General features: G+C 40.1%; 1 protein-coding gene across 1 annotated transcript in view; it reads right to left on the minus strand.

Moving 5' to 3' along the window:
- The window catches only part of grid1a (glutamate receptor, ionotropic, delta 1a), a gene marked incomplete at both ends in the record, with an annotated part of 190453 nt that overhangs the window by 25969 nt on the left and 149400 nt on the right, over positions 1-15084 (minus strand). The window contains 4 exons of the mRNA XM_079169360.1: positions 2228-2347; positions 3301-3462; positions 6615-6788; positions 14589-14642. Coding sequence (XP_079025486.1) covers positions 2228-2347; positions 3301-3462; positions 6615-6788; positions 14589-14642 — 510 coding nt within the window. The remainder of the gene's footprint in view (positions 1-2227; positions 2348-3300; positions 3463-6614; positions 6789-14588; positions 14643-15084) is intronic.

Consider the following 15084-nt stretch of genomic DNA (forward strand, 5'->3'; position numbering starts at 1 on the left):
CATTACAGTGTCTAACCAGAAAGACGCCTCATCTAAGAGCTATCAGGCTGGGGAGAAAATGGACTGAATGCAGATAAACGATGATGGAGAGGGAGGAAACCAGGGATGAAAAATGGGGAGAAAGGGTTGGGGAAGAAGAGAAGAAGGGAGCAGAGAGGACAGGATGGGAGATGAGATGAGAGGAAAAGATAAAAGAGGGACGAGAGAGGGACAAAATGAGCTAGGCTCTGAGAGGCGGATGTGGGTAGGGGGGAGGGTGACAGTATTAAATCACTGTTACACTGCACTCAAAGAAACACATAGACCCGACAACATGATATTATAGTACGTTGCAGAGGTGGCCTTTCTTGATGGACATCATTTTTACACAACATAAGCAATGTATAAATATATAAACATCCTATTAATGGAACAGAGAGGAGCTGTACATGACTACATTGTGCCTGTTTTTTCACAGTAAATGGTCCTGTCAAGTATAAACATATATATACACACATGCCAGCTGCACTGAATGCATTTGTCATCCCATTATGTGGCCTTTGAGATACAAGCGCCCACATATTAGTGTGCTCCCTGCCCTCTGTTGTCTGTTTGCCTGGCTGCATGCTCTTAGTGACTGAGATCCAAAGCAATACATGTCAGTGTGTTAATGTGCTCTGGGGTGCCGCTGTTTGTGTGTGGCTCTCCGTGTCTAAATGTGTGACTCTGCTGGTGTCCATGAAAGTGTATGCATGTTCCTGTGTGTGCGCGTAAACACATGGCACTGCATGCAGTACGTCTCTTCCCAGCTAATTCAAATGGCCACATTATGATGAATTGGCTCCGTGATTTCAGTTAGGCCGAGTGGTGATTAAATCTTCATTACCGCTTCTGGTCAGTCCTGCTCTACATAGATTGCCAAGAAACTCAATTCCTCTTCATTCGGCAAGAAGTCCCTGACTGAATCAGGACATCCACAGCGATAAACAAATTACAGCTAAGAGACGAGTCCACAAATAATGCTCTCAATCTTTCACTGCAATACTCAAAGAGAACAGACCAGTTTCTCCGTCAAGACTTCATGATCAGTTCATACAGCCTGCTTGTTCTTTTTTTAAATGTCTCTGCTCAACCCGCAACCACAGATGAAATATACTCTGACAAACGTCACAGGTGAAGTGGCATGTTTAGGTCTTGTTTGTGAGGAAAGTTTATTTATTCTAAATGTCAGATCATCCAAGCTGGGATGTGTTGGTGTGGTGAAATGGAAGATTACAGCAGACTGATCCAGTTAATTCAGGATCTCCACTAGAGGGCAACCTGACACCTGACAGCTCCCTGCCGAATGTTACGCACAGCAACCAAGGGTTCTCAGAGATCAGAGTAAAGCTGATTCCAATCTAGTTCATTTTCTTGCATTCACCAGAAAGAAAGAAATGCAGGATCTTGAACATAAGGATTAAGAACCAGTGGTCTATGAAAACATATTACAAGCAAAAACAATGGACGTTTGGATGCCTTTCACTATTTTGTCCTAGCAGGCACTCTAATGGACCCCTATGATTTCTACTGGAAGTGGTACTTAATTCTGATGCTCGAGGACAGGTGTCCTGCAGATCTTTTTACCTCCCTGGTAGTAAATCAGCCACAGCTTGCATAATACGCTATTATAGAGGAACTAAAACCTGCACGACACCAGTTCTTAAGGACTGGAATTGAGTACCTACACTTAAGAGGTTTGCAGGGGGGATTTTGGAAAATGAGAAATAGTTTAATTTCACTGTTATTTCTCTCCTCACACAGTAAGTGGTCACACCGAGACAATGTCTTAGAAAAGCTATTTTCATCAGTGGTTTCACAGTACCTGCTGTTTCCTCAAGACATACAGAATGGACAGTTATGTAAGTCAGTGGAAAATTGCATCTTCCAAGAAAAAGCTTCTCAAAATGAATTCTGTTCGGAAGCTCGAATCGAATCGCCTGTGGTCTAATGCATACAGTATATAACTGGCACAGTTGCCTAACTTTGTGAAATGAGAAAGGAAGACTATTGTAGATTACAATCCAGCACGCTAACTAACAGCACAGCTACACAGTTATTTCTGACATACCCTCAGGAGCTACTGGAGGCGAAGGTAAAAATAATAACGAATGACTATCACATCAATCTGATATTTTTCCTTTACAGACACTTATATATATATATATATGTGTGTGTATATATAATACAAATTCTATTTTGGACTGACCCGTTTCACATCTTTCCCAAATGTCTCACTGTAGCTGGTTCCAAGAATCTCAAATTGCACATGGGAATTAGAGCCTTCGGTGCGGAAGTCCATCATTCCTGTCAGGCCACTGATCCGTCCCTGTAGCAACAACAGGCAGAAGTTACTGTTTAAGATGTCACAAAGACAGTAGCAGTGATGTCGGTAGTTTAATTGCATTTATATTTCTGTCCCGTAGGTGTAGGCGAAGATAAATAGCCTGAAAGCATTAATTAGTACATGCACTGAGCTCCTTTGTACATGAAATGTATCATCACAATTTAGTATAAGTAAATGTTTGCATTGATTGAATTAACTTCCGTCGGTATAAAGCATACTATTTAGGGGGACAAATGTAAACTGTGACACTTATAGATCATGTATATATTATAATCCGTATATAATCATCAAGAGTACGTTTGTACAGTTGTTCGCCATCACTTATACCATTGGATTCAAACTAATTGTGTTTTGTCGGCGAGGTAAAATCACCTTTCATGACAAATTCTGGCACATTTTTTAATTAGGTTTGAAATGTGCGGGAAATCAATTTAATCTAGTTGATGTTCGAATTGAAGGACGTCAACACATCAATATGACAAGAGCATCCCTACTTTGATGCTCTTCATGCCAGGCTCGGTCATGTTACTGTATGTCACACTTGAGATTAAAGCAGCGTGACTTTGCAACAATGAAAAATTCCATTATCAGAATGAGATGGATGACACCAAGGCACTTTATAGGATGCAGCCTTATTTCACTGAGAAAACGGAGTGTTATACACAAGCAAGTCCAGAATCTGCTGCAAATCCATCCTGAGGCCAAACCTGCAGATCACATTTAATCATTAACTTTCTTTAGGGTATATTAAAAACTAATTAATTTGAATCTGATGAAAGTTCCTAGCGGGGATCATAGTACTGGAGTGTTTGACTGAATATATCTTTTTTTTTAACATACCTATCAATTTAATCATACATTTTGCAGAAGCGATCGTTCAACATTTCTTACAAAACAGCACTTATAAAGCAGCAGCTTTGTTCCAACTCAAATACCTTTTGGATGGTGTCCAACATAGACCATCCTCCATTCCATGGCTTAGTGGACTTCCTCATGCAGTTAAGGCTGGCCATACTGTGCCACTTCCTATCCTCCAGTTTTCTGTAGAAGGCGTTGGCTAGCATCAAAACACTGTCATATAGGTAGAGATTGGACACCTGTTGGGAGTCAAAAAAAAGCAAATTCAATAAGTGCGTTCTTGGATTTTGTCGTCATTGTTTGTGCAATGATACATAGAACCGAACGCGAACTCCGGATACAATAAAGAAAAGCAATATTAGTTTTTTGGGGCTCCAAGAAATATAACACCGCCCCATGGTGAACCCTTATGAGTGAAGCAGTCACACAAAAGCACTTGTTTTTCAGTCCGGTCCTGTGAGGACAATCCCTTTTTCGTACAGAGATCATGCAATACTGCTAAAGGAGACCCCCCATTCCGCTTTTTTACAGCGAACCAAACAAAACATGTAATACAACCGTCTCTAGTGTTTGTGGTCCCGACATGCCGGCTGTCATTATGATGGTGAAATATAAAACAAAAATTGTCAGTGGGGAATAAAAGCTGGTCTTCTTGCTTGGAGAAAGAATGGGAAGCATTGTAACAACTGGTGAGCAGTTTTTTTTATTTTGTCAATGTCACAGTTGTCTTTTGGTGAGATAGAGACGCAGTTCCTTTCTCATTTACATTAAAAGATAGCAAAGTGAAGTCATCAGCAACCTCCTTCTGAATGTCCACGTTTACACATTCTGGTAAATCACTGAGGTTGATTTGCTGAACAATCAGAGGGTTGTTAGGTTAAAGGTGTAATCTGAAATCAAGAGAGTGGCAAAACTAAAATGATTTCTGGTTCAATCATCCTCCGTCAAATCAATTCCAGAGCTGCCATCAGTCCAACTGTGTCCCTCTGACTTCAGTGCACCCTGTCAGTATACATGTCTACCCCTCCTGTCTTAGTGTGACAGTGGATTTGATAGGTCCTCTGGGTCAAGTCAAGTCACATTCTCCCACAACAGAAGATCCATGGAAGCAATACTTGATGCCACTGCAGGCATTCAGTTCATGACACCTTTAGACTTCAGTCCAAGCCTCTCAGTGGTAGGACATCACACAAGTCAAGTTTACTTGCCTTAAGGTCACTCAGTCAGGAGCAAAGTCCACATGTAACGCAATGCATTAGCTCTGGATATCTGAGGTTAGACCACAGCTGAGTGCCTGTGAAAGGGATTAGAGCGGGAAAGGCATCGCAATCTTCTCAGTGTAACTATTCTGATGAATGCTCGAAATGCCATCACCCGATATTTAACCCTCTTTCATGTGAATTATTGAAAACTGTGGGTGCACACGCCACATGGTTTTTGCCATCTGTCCGAAGTATGGCTAAAAAAGGAGAATGAACGTTTCATTAGAACTCAGCTATAACACTCCAGATGGATTAAGCAAAAGAAAAGTTTAAGAGGTGTAAGGAGGCACTCTTAACTCACTATAGAAAGCAGGTGGCAGGGTGAGTAAGGTAGTAAAGTAAAATGGCATTGTGCAATAGTAGATACATTACAAAGCTGTAATTGTGCTTAAGGGCATCTTCCTTTATTGACTCTCAGTGGCAGACAGAATTTACCGTAGCTTCGGTTCCTGGTTAACACATTCTTAGTACAAATCATAGATAGCATAATGCGATCTCTCTAAGAGGGTAGAGTACTTTCCACAATGAAAGCCTTTGTTACGCTTGCTCAGTAATTTATTAACAAATAATATGTTGTTTTTTCAGACTAATCTACAATTTGGATATGTGCAGTTTCAAATAGATTTGCACGTTAATGGAAAAACAAGCTTTTACTTGGATTCAAACTATATATTACTCTGTTTTGCCAGTTATTTTCCAGTCCCACTGAGAGTCATTCATATTCATGGACAATCATGTCCCTTGTAATTGCCTAATCTAGGGAATTTAATCTATATTCAGTTCCATACATAATCAGTCAATATTTGTATTCATGTGGCACTTGGCAGATGCTTCTCTATACCGTCCTACACCATGGCTGCATGTTGTAAAAACTAGATATGTGAAAAACATGTGATCGAGCAGGAATTATGTTCATAATCCATTAGAGCACATGTGCTGTACACAGAACAACAACAACACATTTAGCTTGTTTTATGGTTCTGCCACTCTGGCTGATAACAAGTGTCCATCCTGCTGGCTGCTGGAGAAAGTGGATGAAACATGGCGGTTGTTGCTGAAGCACAACATCGCTGTCCTATAAATACTCGCAACAAAAAGGAAACAAATAACAAGAAAAATACGACCTTGCCATTGGTCAAATACTTAATACACCTAATTCATCATCCTGCTTCCATGTTGTACATTAGCCATTGAAAACAGCTTCCGAATCTGTGACTGTTTCTAACAAACCGTGCATTTGCATGGACAGTGGAGAATTTAGAGAGGTTTGAGAAGTTCCTTTGTATGTCTTGATACTTTTTCTTGAAATTGTATCGAATTCAAACTGACCACAGACATTACAAACCTTCTACAGCTACATTTCAAGCCTGCAGCAACTCAAAAGCTGGAATCTTGTCATCAGGAAACATTTTGAAATAAATACAATTCTAAAATAAATTGGTCACAGTTAAAAAACAATGCATGTTTTTCCCTGTCTGCACTCAGAGCATGTTGTATTGGGTGTCACAACATAAACTAACAATTATTGTGACCTTCATGTTTTATTACTCAGAACAACGCGCTGTAACTTAAAATGCTCTTCATTCCTGATGTGTTTTTCTGTTTAGAGGATTATAAAAAAAACAAGGTGTGTTTTGGTAAAGGAACCTTTTTGTGGCAGATTTGATATTTAGAGCCTGGAAGACAATGTTCTTTGTTTGAAATATGAACTGAATAAGTAACAGTATGTTCATAGAGATACATATTTCACCCCTGAAAAGGGTATTTTTAGTGTCTCTTGAGTTCATGTGGGCTGGGCACTTTTATGCGCATAACAGAATAAATCACTAACTAACCTCTGGCAAAGAGGCTGTTTTTGATCCTGTTTGTGTTTACTCGTTATTTAGCAGGATTTTCTGTCAACAGTTCTCAATATTATCGAGCATAGGGTTAGGCCAGGGACAAAATAATAAGAGATTATTATTATCCATTTTCAAAAGGGTTCCAGTCCTCTGAAAATAATTCTGAAGATTTTCTTTTAAAAAAACAAAATAAATAGGATCGTGAAGCCATAGCTGACATGATGATGTGATCTAACTGACTGTATTTCAGGAGCTTCAACAGTAACTCTTTAAGCGTTTTTTTATTACCTCCAGGGACTGCAGATAGCCTTCCTGCGGGTCACAGAGCAGGGAGGAGATGCGATGATTGTTCCTCATACAGCGAACATTGGTGTCTCTCCACAATGGGAAGATCTGACGAATGATGGTCATCCTCCCCAGAGAGCTGTGAACCAGCTCCATGATGTCTGCATCACTCACCTCCTGAATATGAAGAAAACATGAGGACTTTAGTTGAACAAATGTTTCCCTTTCATCTTAATGAGATTTTTCGCACAGTGGGGAATCGTGACACAAAAAGTGAATCTTTTGAAAAGCAGTTTTCCTGAGTGGAAATTTGGATAAGAAACAACACCTCAGAGGGGTTTGCGTTGGCTGTGCCCGCTTCTTAAGCAATTTAAATAACAGATGACACATTTGGGGGCTGCAGAGCAATTAGACATGAGAATAAGTGACGTACTTCCAACAAGTAAAATGGAGAATACTGTTAGAGGCTAGGGACAGAAATATCAACTTTTCGTTTGTAGGACAGAAATCCAGTGTATTAACAATGATCAACCAAAGCCTAATTCACATATTTCTGTCCAAACATCGGTTTATTTTGTAGTCAACCCTTTTCAAAAAAACCACCCGAAAGTCATTTTGATCAACTGCTATTTGGTCACATGTCATTTTCAAGATAGTATCCATCATCTAGGAAACTCGCTTATTTTGTTATTCACATTAGATTGACAAATTAATGAACATTTCAAGTGTATCCTTCACAATAATAGTGCCGGTGACCCTTGGCCCTCTTCTGTGAGGGGATGCGCGTGTGGAGTGTCGGTGGTGACCTACACTGTGAAGGGTCAGATCAATATTCATGAGACGGTGAGCGACCTGCTTGTCTCCAGAGCAGGACAACGGTCAATGCTGAGGCAGACAGTCGGCCTCTTGGGAAATGTTGGGTTCATACACTATCTGACAATAAAGCTGTGAGGTTAATGTCGGGTCAAAACTTAAGCAGCTCTGGGTTGATACAATCCTTAACCACACATTGAATCCATGCTTCCTATCTGTTTTCCTTATCAGATGTTTTGATCTCTACGTTTTTGCATCGACCTCGGTTGTTACTGCTGGTCTCTGTCCTCCCTCACTGTTGATATCTTCTGGCTTCTTTTACCTTATTTCAGCTGACTGATTTTTCACATTATCTGTACAAAATAAGGGTTTCACTTTTCAACCGCGTTCCTTTTTCTGCCTTTTTGTCATGTGCATATCTCATGTCATTTCCATATTTCTATTTTCAATGCAAAACCACTTAATGGCAAGCAAACCAAATTGATATGAATTCTTTCAACCAGAGCCAGTATTCCCAGATCTTTCATCTGCGTGCAGCGTTAGTAAAACACTCCTCAGGTAATTCTAGCTAATTTAGTTTCATCCTCTGAATCTTTTTCTGACTCAGTCAGGTGGAAATTATGAATATTCATAAGTTGCCGTGACACATTAATCAGATAAATTATGCCGGCATGGTTCACGGAGTCGAACCCTCACGTCCAAGCTAATAACTTCCAGTGCCACCCAGTCAAAGTGTTCTGTCACCATCACGGGTGACATTTAAGTCATAACCTGACCCGGCAATGACACTGACCAATGGGCCTCTGTTTGAGGCGAAAGTACAGACTACATGATATAGTTCACTTGCACTATATTCACCCAAAACGTACCCATTAGTATATAAAGAATACAAAGGACTGATACATTAAGGCCTCTCACTACAATGGTCAGCCCATGGATTTTAGAAACTCTAGAGAGGCATCATCAATCTAAATGGTATACTGTATGTGATATTAGTTCTTAACTGTCTGGTCACAAGCATATCACATCATAAACTGCTTTTAATATATAGAGTTATCACAGAATCCGTTTAGGTGTTAAGCACCTTGGCGGTAAACCAGCTCAAATTTCTGAGTGAATACAATACAGCGCGGCCAAAATGCATTCACAAATCTAGTTCAGATGAGAGATTATCCTCTTTGTGCTGCTCAGTCACTGTCATTAATCACTCACAAGAAATAAATTGAAAAAAATTGCTGGTAATCATGACAACGATTTAATTAGAAGTTAAGGGGCTTTTTGACTCTGCAGGCAACTAAATTGAGAAGTAATGGGACTCAAGGAAGAAGCGCAAAGCACAGTGTGTGTGACAATAATTTGAGCTGTGCGAAACTCAAGTTGAGAAGAATGTAATTAGTTGGGCAGAAAATGACCTCAAGATAACTTTATTATCCAGTTGATAGAACCGGATAATTGGTGTCCTATTGTCCTTTTGCAATGGAGAAAAAAAAGACATTAAAACCTCAACTAACACAAGGCACTCTGCTGAGTTGTGATACTCTGACTTAAGTGATCTTTGCTGTAATTTCCAATATATCAACTCTTGTATGAAATTGAAGCTTTCCTCTTGAACATCAAACCATAGAATGATAACTCTGTAAATTATGCAAAGAGTTTCACAATTAAATCAAGGCCATTTCCTATTGAGGCAGTGCTGTTGTGTTGAAAATGTATCATTCATCAAGAATTGCACACATAATCAAATGGCAGAGAGAGTAGAGGCATGATATTTACTTGTTTTTCACAGAGGGAGGACAAATACAACACATCATTCATGTGAAAACCCATGTAAAAGACACTGCTGTTATATCGTATAATAAAAAGTACAGCCATCACTGATTTGCATTTAGTATTTATCACATGTAGAGGCTTGAGTCTTACAATAAACTAGATCTACAGTGCTTACACGTACATAACGACATTGACCTTTTAGCAGGATGTCTTTTCTAGCAAAATTATCTGCAATTATATGTACGTTTGCCTTGTAATGTACTGTGCAAGTGACTGTAGGAAACATTAACTCAGGTTACTGTGTAACCTCACAGACCTGCACTAGCAGCGGCTCATTTTTTTTGATGGTCGTTTAATCCTCAAACGGCTATGTTATGCTAATGATAAATCAGCTAGGGTTTTATTGGCTTCATTAATAATACTCTCAAGCACTGCTAGTAAAAAAATCGCAACAGCTGATTTAGTGGTACTATGTTACTTAATCAGCCACTCAAAGGAGTTATTTTTCATAAAATATCCAACGGTGGGTGTATCATTGTCAGCTAGCACACCGCAAGTTCATGGCTTTTGAATTGCTTGAAATGTGTAGAAAAAGTAAACACTGGTGCAACCTGTGGCCGCTGTAATTTTAGAGCTTTTGTACGCAGATGTGGAGCTAAAGTGGTGGAATAGGGATGAAAAAATGTCAATAAGTTGGATGAATCTCAGGAGATTGAGTTCCTGTCTGTTTGCATTGACGTGAGGTTGTTTTGTTAAAATAGGCAACAACTACAGTAGCATGTAGTGAAGTAGAAATGTGTTTCAGTCACTGCTACTTGTGTCCAATTAATTATCAATGAATTAGAAAAGTTGCATTCAGTTAATCATATGTATGTGCATCCTCTAGTTAGTACATATCACCGCTACTTAATATACTGAAAAAGAAAGGCAGTAGACTGGCCACTCACAGGTCATGATCTCTTGAACGGGAAGGAATTTAAAGTGAACTGAAACAAAGGACCATTTGCAATAACATGTAGCCCGAGCAGGCGGATACGCGACGCAATTTCATGCCAAATTGCACTGCACCATCTGATCTGCATCATAACATTAGCTGCACCAACCAACTCTATGCCAGTCGGTTTCTTTCGAAGGCAAAAAAATTCATCAATCCAGCTGGAGTGCAAAAACATTGACTCTAACCTACGCGGTTAGCTCTATGATTGTGTTAGCACTTAAGATTAGATTGCTGCTTAATTGGAACAAGACATACCAAATGCGACATCAGGTGGAACGACATGTACATCATTTCATGAATCAATACATGAATGTGGTTATTTTCAAAGTACAGCGCAACTATGTAAACCTCCCATTACCCAGCTCATTGTTCATGCGGTGTAGTGCAGTGTTTAATCTATATGGGAGTTGGTTTTGGGGGTTGTATTGCCATGATGGAGCGAACATCTCAGCCTGGCGGTGCAGTGAGTCCTATTCAATGAGACACGCTGTGTGTGATTTGACATAAAATGACTGTAACTGCGGTAACATTTAGATAAGGTGGTTAGTGGAGGGAGTCGCCTGTCTGGGGTCCTTTTAGATTTATGACCATGAAGCAGGACGTCTCCTGTGGTCACCATTTGTGGGTTAGTACATCATTTCTTGACATCTGAATTGGGTTTCTGCATAGTCTCATTGTAGTTAATGGTACAAAGAATCTGAACGGCGAATCCAGGGTTTGATAAATGCGTTGCTATACAGTACTTTGAGTAATCAATAAGCTAATTGGAATATATATATATATCATTTTTATTTTATTAGAGGCCTCTTCGGTAATCCACCTTCCTTTTACAAAGTCTGGAATGCCGGCGATTGCGTCAGAAAGAAAGGGTTTCCATCTCAGTTGCTTGACGGGCAGTTACCCAAGACATCAGTCATATATTGACTGTCCTCCTCGACTCTGTCTGTCACAGCAGACACAGCGACCTAATCCATCAAACATTCTGAGGTGTCACCGCCCCGCCTTTGAAGGGAAAAAACAACAGCAACAAATTCTCCCGGAATGTGCAATCCATCTGAGTCCACTAGACAGTGTCAGAGGCAGACAACCTTCTGGGCGCTGGCAGCTGCTGCACCCTGGTTTTGTTTAGGGAGACGCATGCCCGCCTGTCGTCCCCATGCCCTCCTGCTCACATCAAGCTTTGCACTTCTTACACTAAATTTAGAAGCTATTTTTCCTCTTCTTTTTTTATATTATGTTGGTCATTTGTGTGTTGAGTAAATTTCGTACCCTGAGGGCTCATGAACTGTGTGCCATTCAAACCCACTCCTTTGGTTTTAAAAAGCAATATTGTCAGGCTCAAACTGAAATGTTTGCAACTGAAGACAAGTTTGCTGAGAGAAAAGTTCATCGTTTTGAACTCACTTTGCTTTCATTGATTTTACATATTTATAATGTTTTATAATGCATTCTGTGGGTCTGGATGAAGTCTGAGAAAATGACAAACCGGGGATGTCAGGGAAGGTCTAATAAAACTGCTATTGGGATGAAAAATGAGGGGAAAACTGTGGTTTTAGAGTTTGACCTATACTAAGAACGGTCAGGATATCTTGGCCTCTGATGCATCCTGCAACTTTAAGCTTTATGCTTAAGTGTGATTTTAAATTGTGGACTAAACTGAGTACATCCATGTGTGATTACCAGCCTTCAAACTAATACCTGTATCTTCATACCTTGAAGTTACTTCATGTAGCATTGTCTTTCTACTGTAATGCCTGCCATCCGTGTTGAAAAGATCAGTCGTATTCCTTTTTGTTTAACTGTTACACCTTATTGTTTCCCGACTTGTGATCATACTCACTCATCATCATCCTCCTTTTCCGTCTCTATCCATCTCACTCTGTGCTTCTATCACATTTTTAGCTTGACAGCTACATTCATCGTGCCACATGTAGCCGCTGGTGGCAGATTAGCATAACCACTTTGTCGTGAGAGTAGAATGAAATGTGAGACCTCGCCGACTGTGGCAGGAGCCCGGGGCGCTGGTGGGGTGGGCAGCAGTCAGAGCCTCTAGATGACCTGGTTAAAATGAATGTCACAACTCAGTCATGACCAGGCAGCTGAACAGTAGCAACTGTCCGCAGGGACTGCCGGTGCATAGAGGGTCAAGAGGTAACATGGAAAGCCCTTATTACCCTGCAGGATTTTGTGATACAGCTGGACTGCATCTGATCAGACTAACAGGACTTCAGAGTGCAGGAAACAGTATATAGTATTGTATAGCTGTGAGGTAAGGTGGGAGTTCAGCATTCACCAGCAGCTGCTACAAAAGGAGAATGACTCATACCTGTTGCAGATGGTAAAAAACCCCAGAAAAGATAAAGAAATGGAAACATACTTTAAGTCTGAGAATTTCATTCTGGTTATCAATGTGTTTGTCTGTCCTTTCACGTGAAAGAATTAATAACAAAAAAAAACCTGTGCCCACGTTTTGTGCTGTCAGGCATGTAAGGAGCCCATCAGAAATCAAATCAGAGGCTAATGGAAACAAATTAGCTTTACAATTTCCTTTAAATCTTCTACCCTTGTAGATACCAGTAAGAACTGTGGATACATGATTTGCTGTTATGTACATGGCTGGATTCAATTTACATGATGACTCATGTTGTTGATAAAAGCACAATAATTTAAACGGCTCTCTTAGGATCTAAGAGAAAGGTGAACTAAGGTTAGCTCAGAGTTTTCGTGTTATCTTTTTTCTGTACATGAGAGGAGCTCTGGAGGCCAACGTCTGTGAGAAAAAATAGTTCGGCATGACTAGTAATTGAATTTTTTTGTTAGCCTTTTGAACAAGGCTGTGTTATTTGTATTTCAAGGTGATTGTCGGCTCCATGCACAGTTCATCTTGGGGGATGGATTGAAAGGCAGGGAAACAGAAAAAAAGATAATTACAAATTACAGGAAGAAGTAAAGAAAACCAAAATAAAAAATTATTTTCACTGCCTTTAGAAGACAACAAGAAACGAGAATGGGGATATATTTGAGAGCTTACAGATACAACCAGGCACATTCCTACCCCTTTAAATGCGTACCAGGCAGAGATAACTACAGTAAGCCACATCAACCATTAGGGGGGTGCCATAGACATTAATATGCCATTAGTCCATACTTTCCCAGAGAATGATGCAATTAAAGCTCATGTCTAGGTGGAAGTCTGTGGTAATTGACTAAAAGCCATGCATGAGTTTGTTATGTGAATACCGCTTCAAATAAAGAATTAACGTCCCAACTTCTCGATCATCTTGTTTGAGACGACATAAGCCTGTCCCAGTCATATCAATGCATTGATATGACCTCAGCAGCCAGTCACGAAAACGAAGTCTTCAAGAAATCAAGGTCTCATTAGTTGTTATAAATCAATACTTCAGTTATGTGTATGCTGAAATGCATGGTGAAAATGATTTAAAACACACACGGGTAGTTAATCTATAAAAGCTCATTATAGTCCAATATGCGATGGTGTAGGCGTACACAAGAAGGTTTCAGGACATTGAGCCTCATTAACTCTTGTAAATCAATATCTAAGCTGAAACGCTGCACTGTACATTTTCTAGTTAAAGCAACAATGACAACTATTTGTTCGTTAAAGTCAAATGAGTGCTGTATCAATAATTAATTTGCCACAGAGAACTACAGCATTTAAACATTGAACGTTGCTTAACTTTGCATGGATATCATCAATCATGCTACATGGATTATGGATCAATATGTGTCATGTTTTGAATGTTAAGGGTCAGATATTTGTATAAGTGAGGTGGTGACATTTAATTTAAACACATGGACATTGATGCGTGTAGGTGTGTGTGTGTGTGTGTGTTAGGCAGACAGCCCCAATGCTAATATGCCATGTATATCAATGGGAGAAAACTTTTATCTGATGTCTTTCATCTACTGCTTTTAGTATCGGGCCAATCCTACGACTCCCCCCTTATCTCCAAATCACTTTGAATCAATGGAAATGCAGCGCTGGGGCACTAAAGCTAAAGACAGAGTGCCCTGTTCTGTATTCACAAAGTGTACCTGAATTTTGTGCTGTTACAGCCACTTTAGAAGACCATTTAGGTCAATGTCAGACGCACAGCGCTCTGGTACAAAGGGGGGAAAGACGCACTAACAGGTAAAGGGAGGGTAATTATACAATATCAAATAAAGGGCCAGCCTCTCAGGCAGTAAAGATAAAAACAAAAACAAAAGATGTGACGCTAATCTAAACGAATATGAAAGTGTACAGAGCGTTGTAAGTTTGAATGTGTTTGTGCGTGACTTGGCAGCATATGAGACTGTGTTGACAGAAGCAAACTGTCATTAAGGTCCAAATTCACTCAGGTACATACAAGTGTGTTTGTGTTTGGCCTCACCTCATTGGCATAGACCCAGTGACTGTCCTTGGATGCCAGGTTGGTTTCCACAGCCTGCAGTGATAAATAAAATGAGAAGGAGAGAGGACAGACAAAGAGAGAAGGACATTTTAGGAACCTTGAGTGCAATTCATTGAGATCTTACAATAGTTATTGTCACAACATCCGCAGGTCTCACTGGAGCTAATTTGAAAGACTTCCCGGATCACAGAGAGGGTGTGGGCCAGATGGATCAAGGGAGGAAAAAAACATCATGGAATGCCTCAAAATCACACTGCCTGGAGCTACAAGCTGCACATTTTTACAGTGGATGTGAGGATGAAGCCAGACGCACATATTAAGACCATTGCTGTGGGACATACTTCATTACCTTTTCCTATTGCTAAGATTTTGAAATTGAAATAGAAAATGTGGAGCCTGCAGAAACTGGTGGCAGTGTTGGATATAAATCAGTAACCTGTCAACTGTGAAGAAATACGAATTGGCAGTGGTGGCC

This window comes from Pholis gunnellus, assembly GCF_910591455.1.
Source record: "Pholis gunnellus genome assembly, chromosome: 11".
Lineage (NCBI taxonomy): Eukaryota > Metazoa > Chordata > Actinopteri > Perciformes > Pholidae > Pholis > Pholis gunnellus.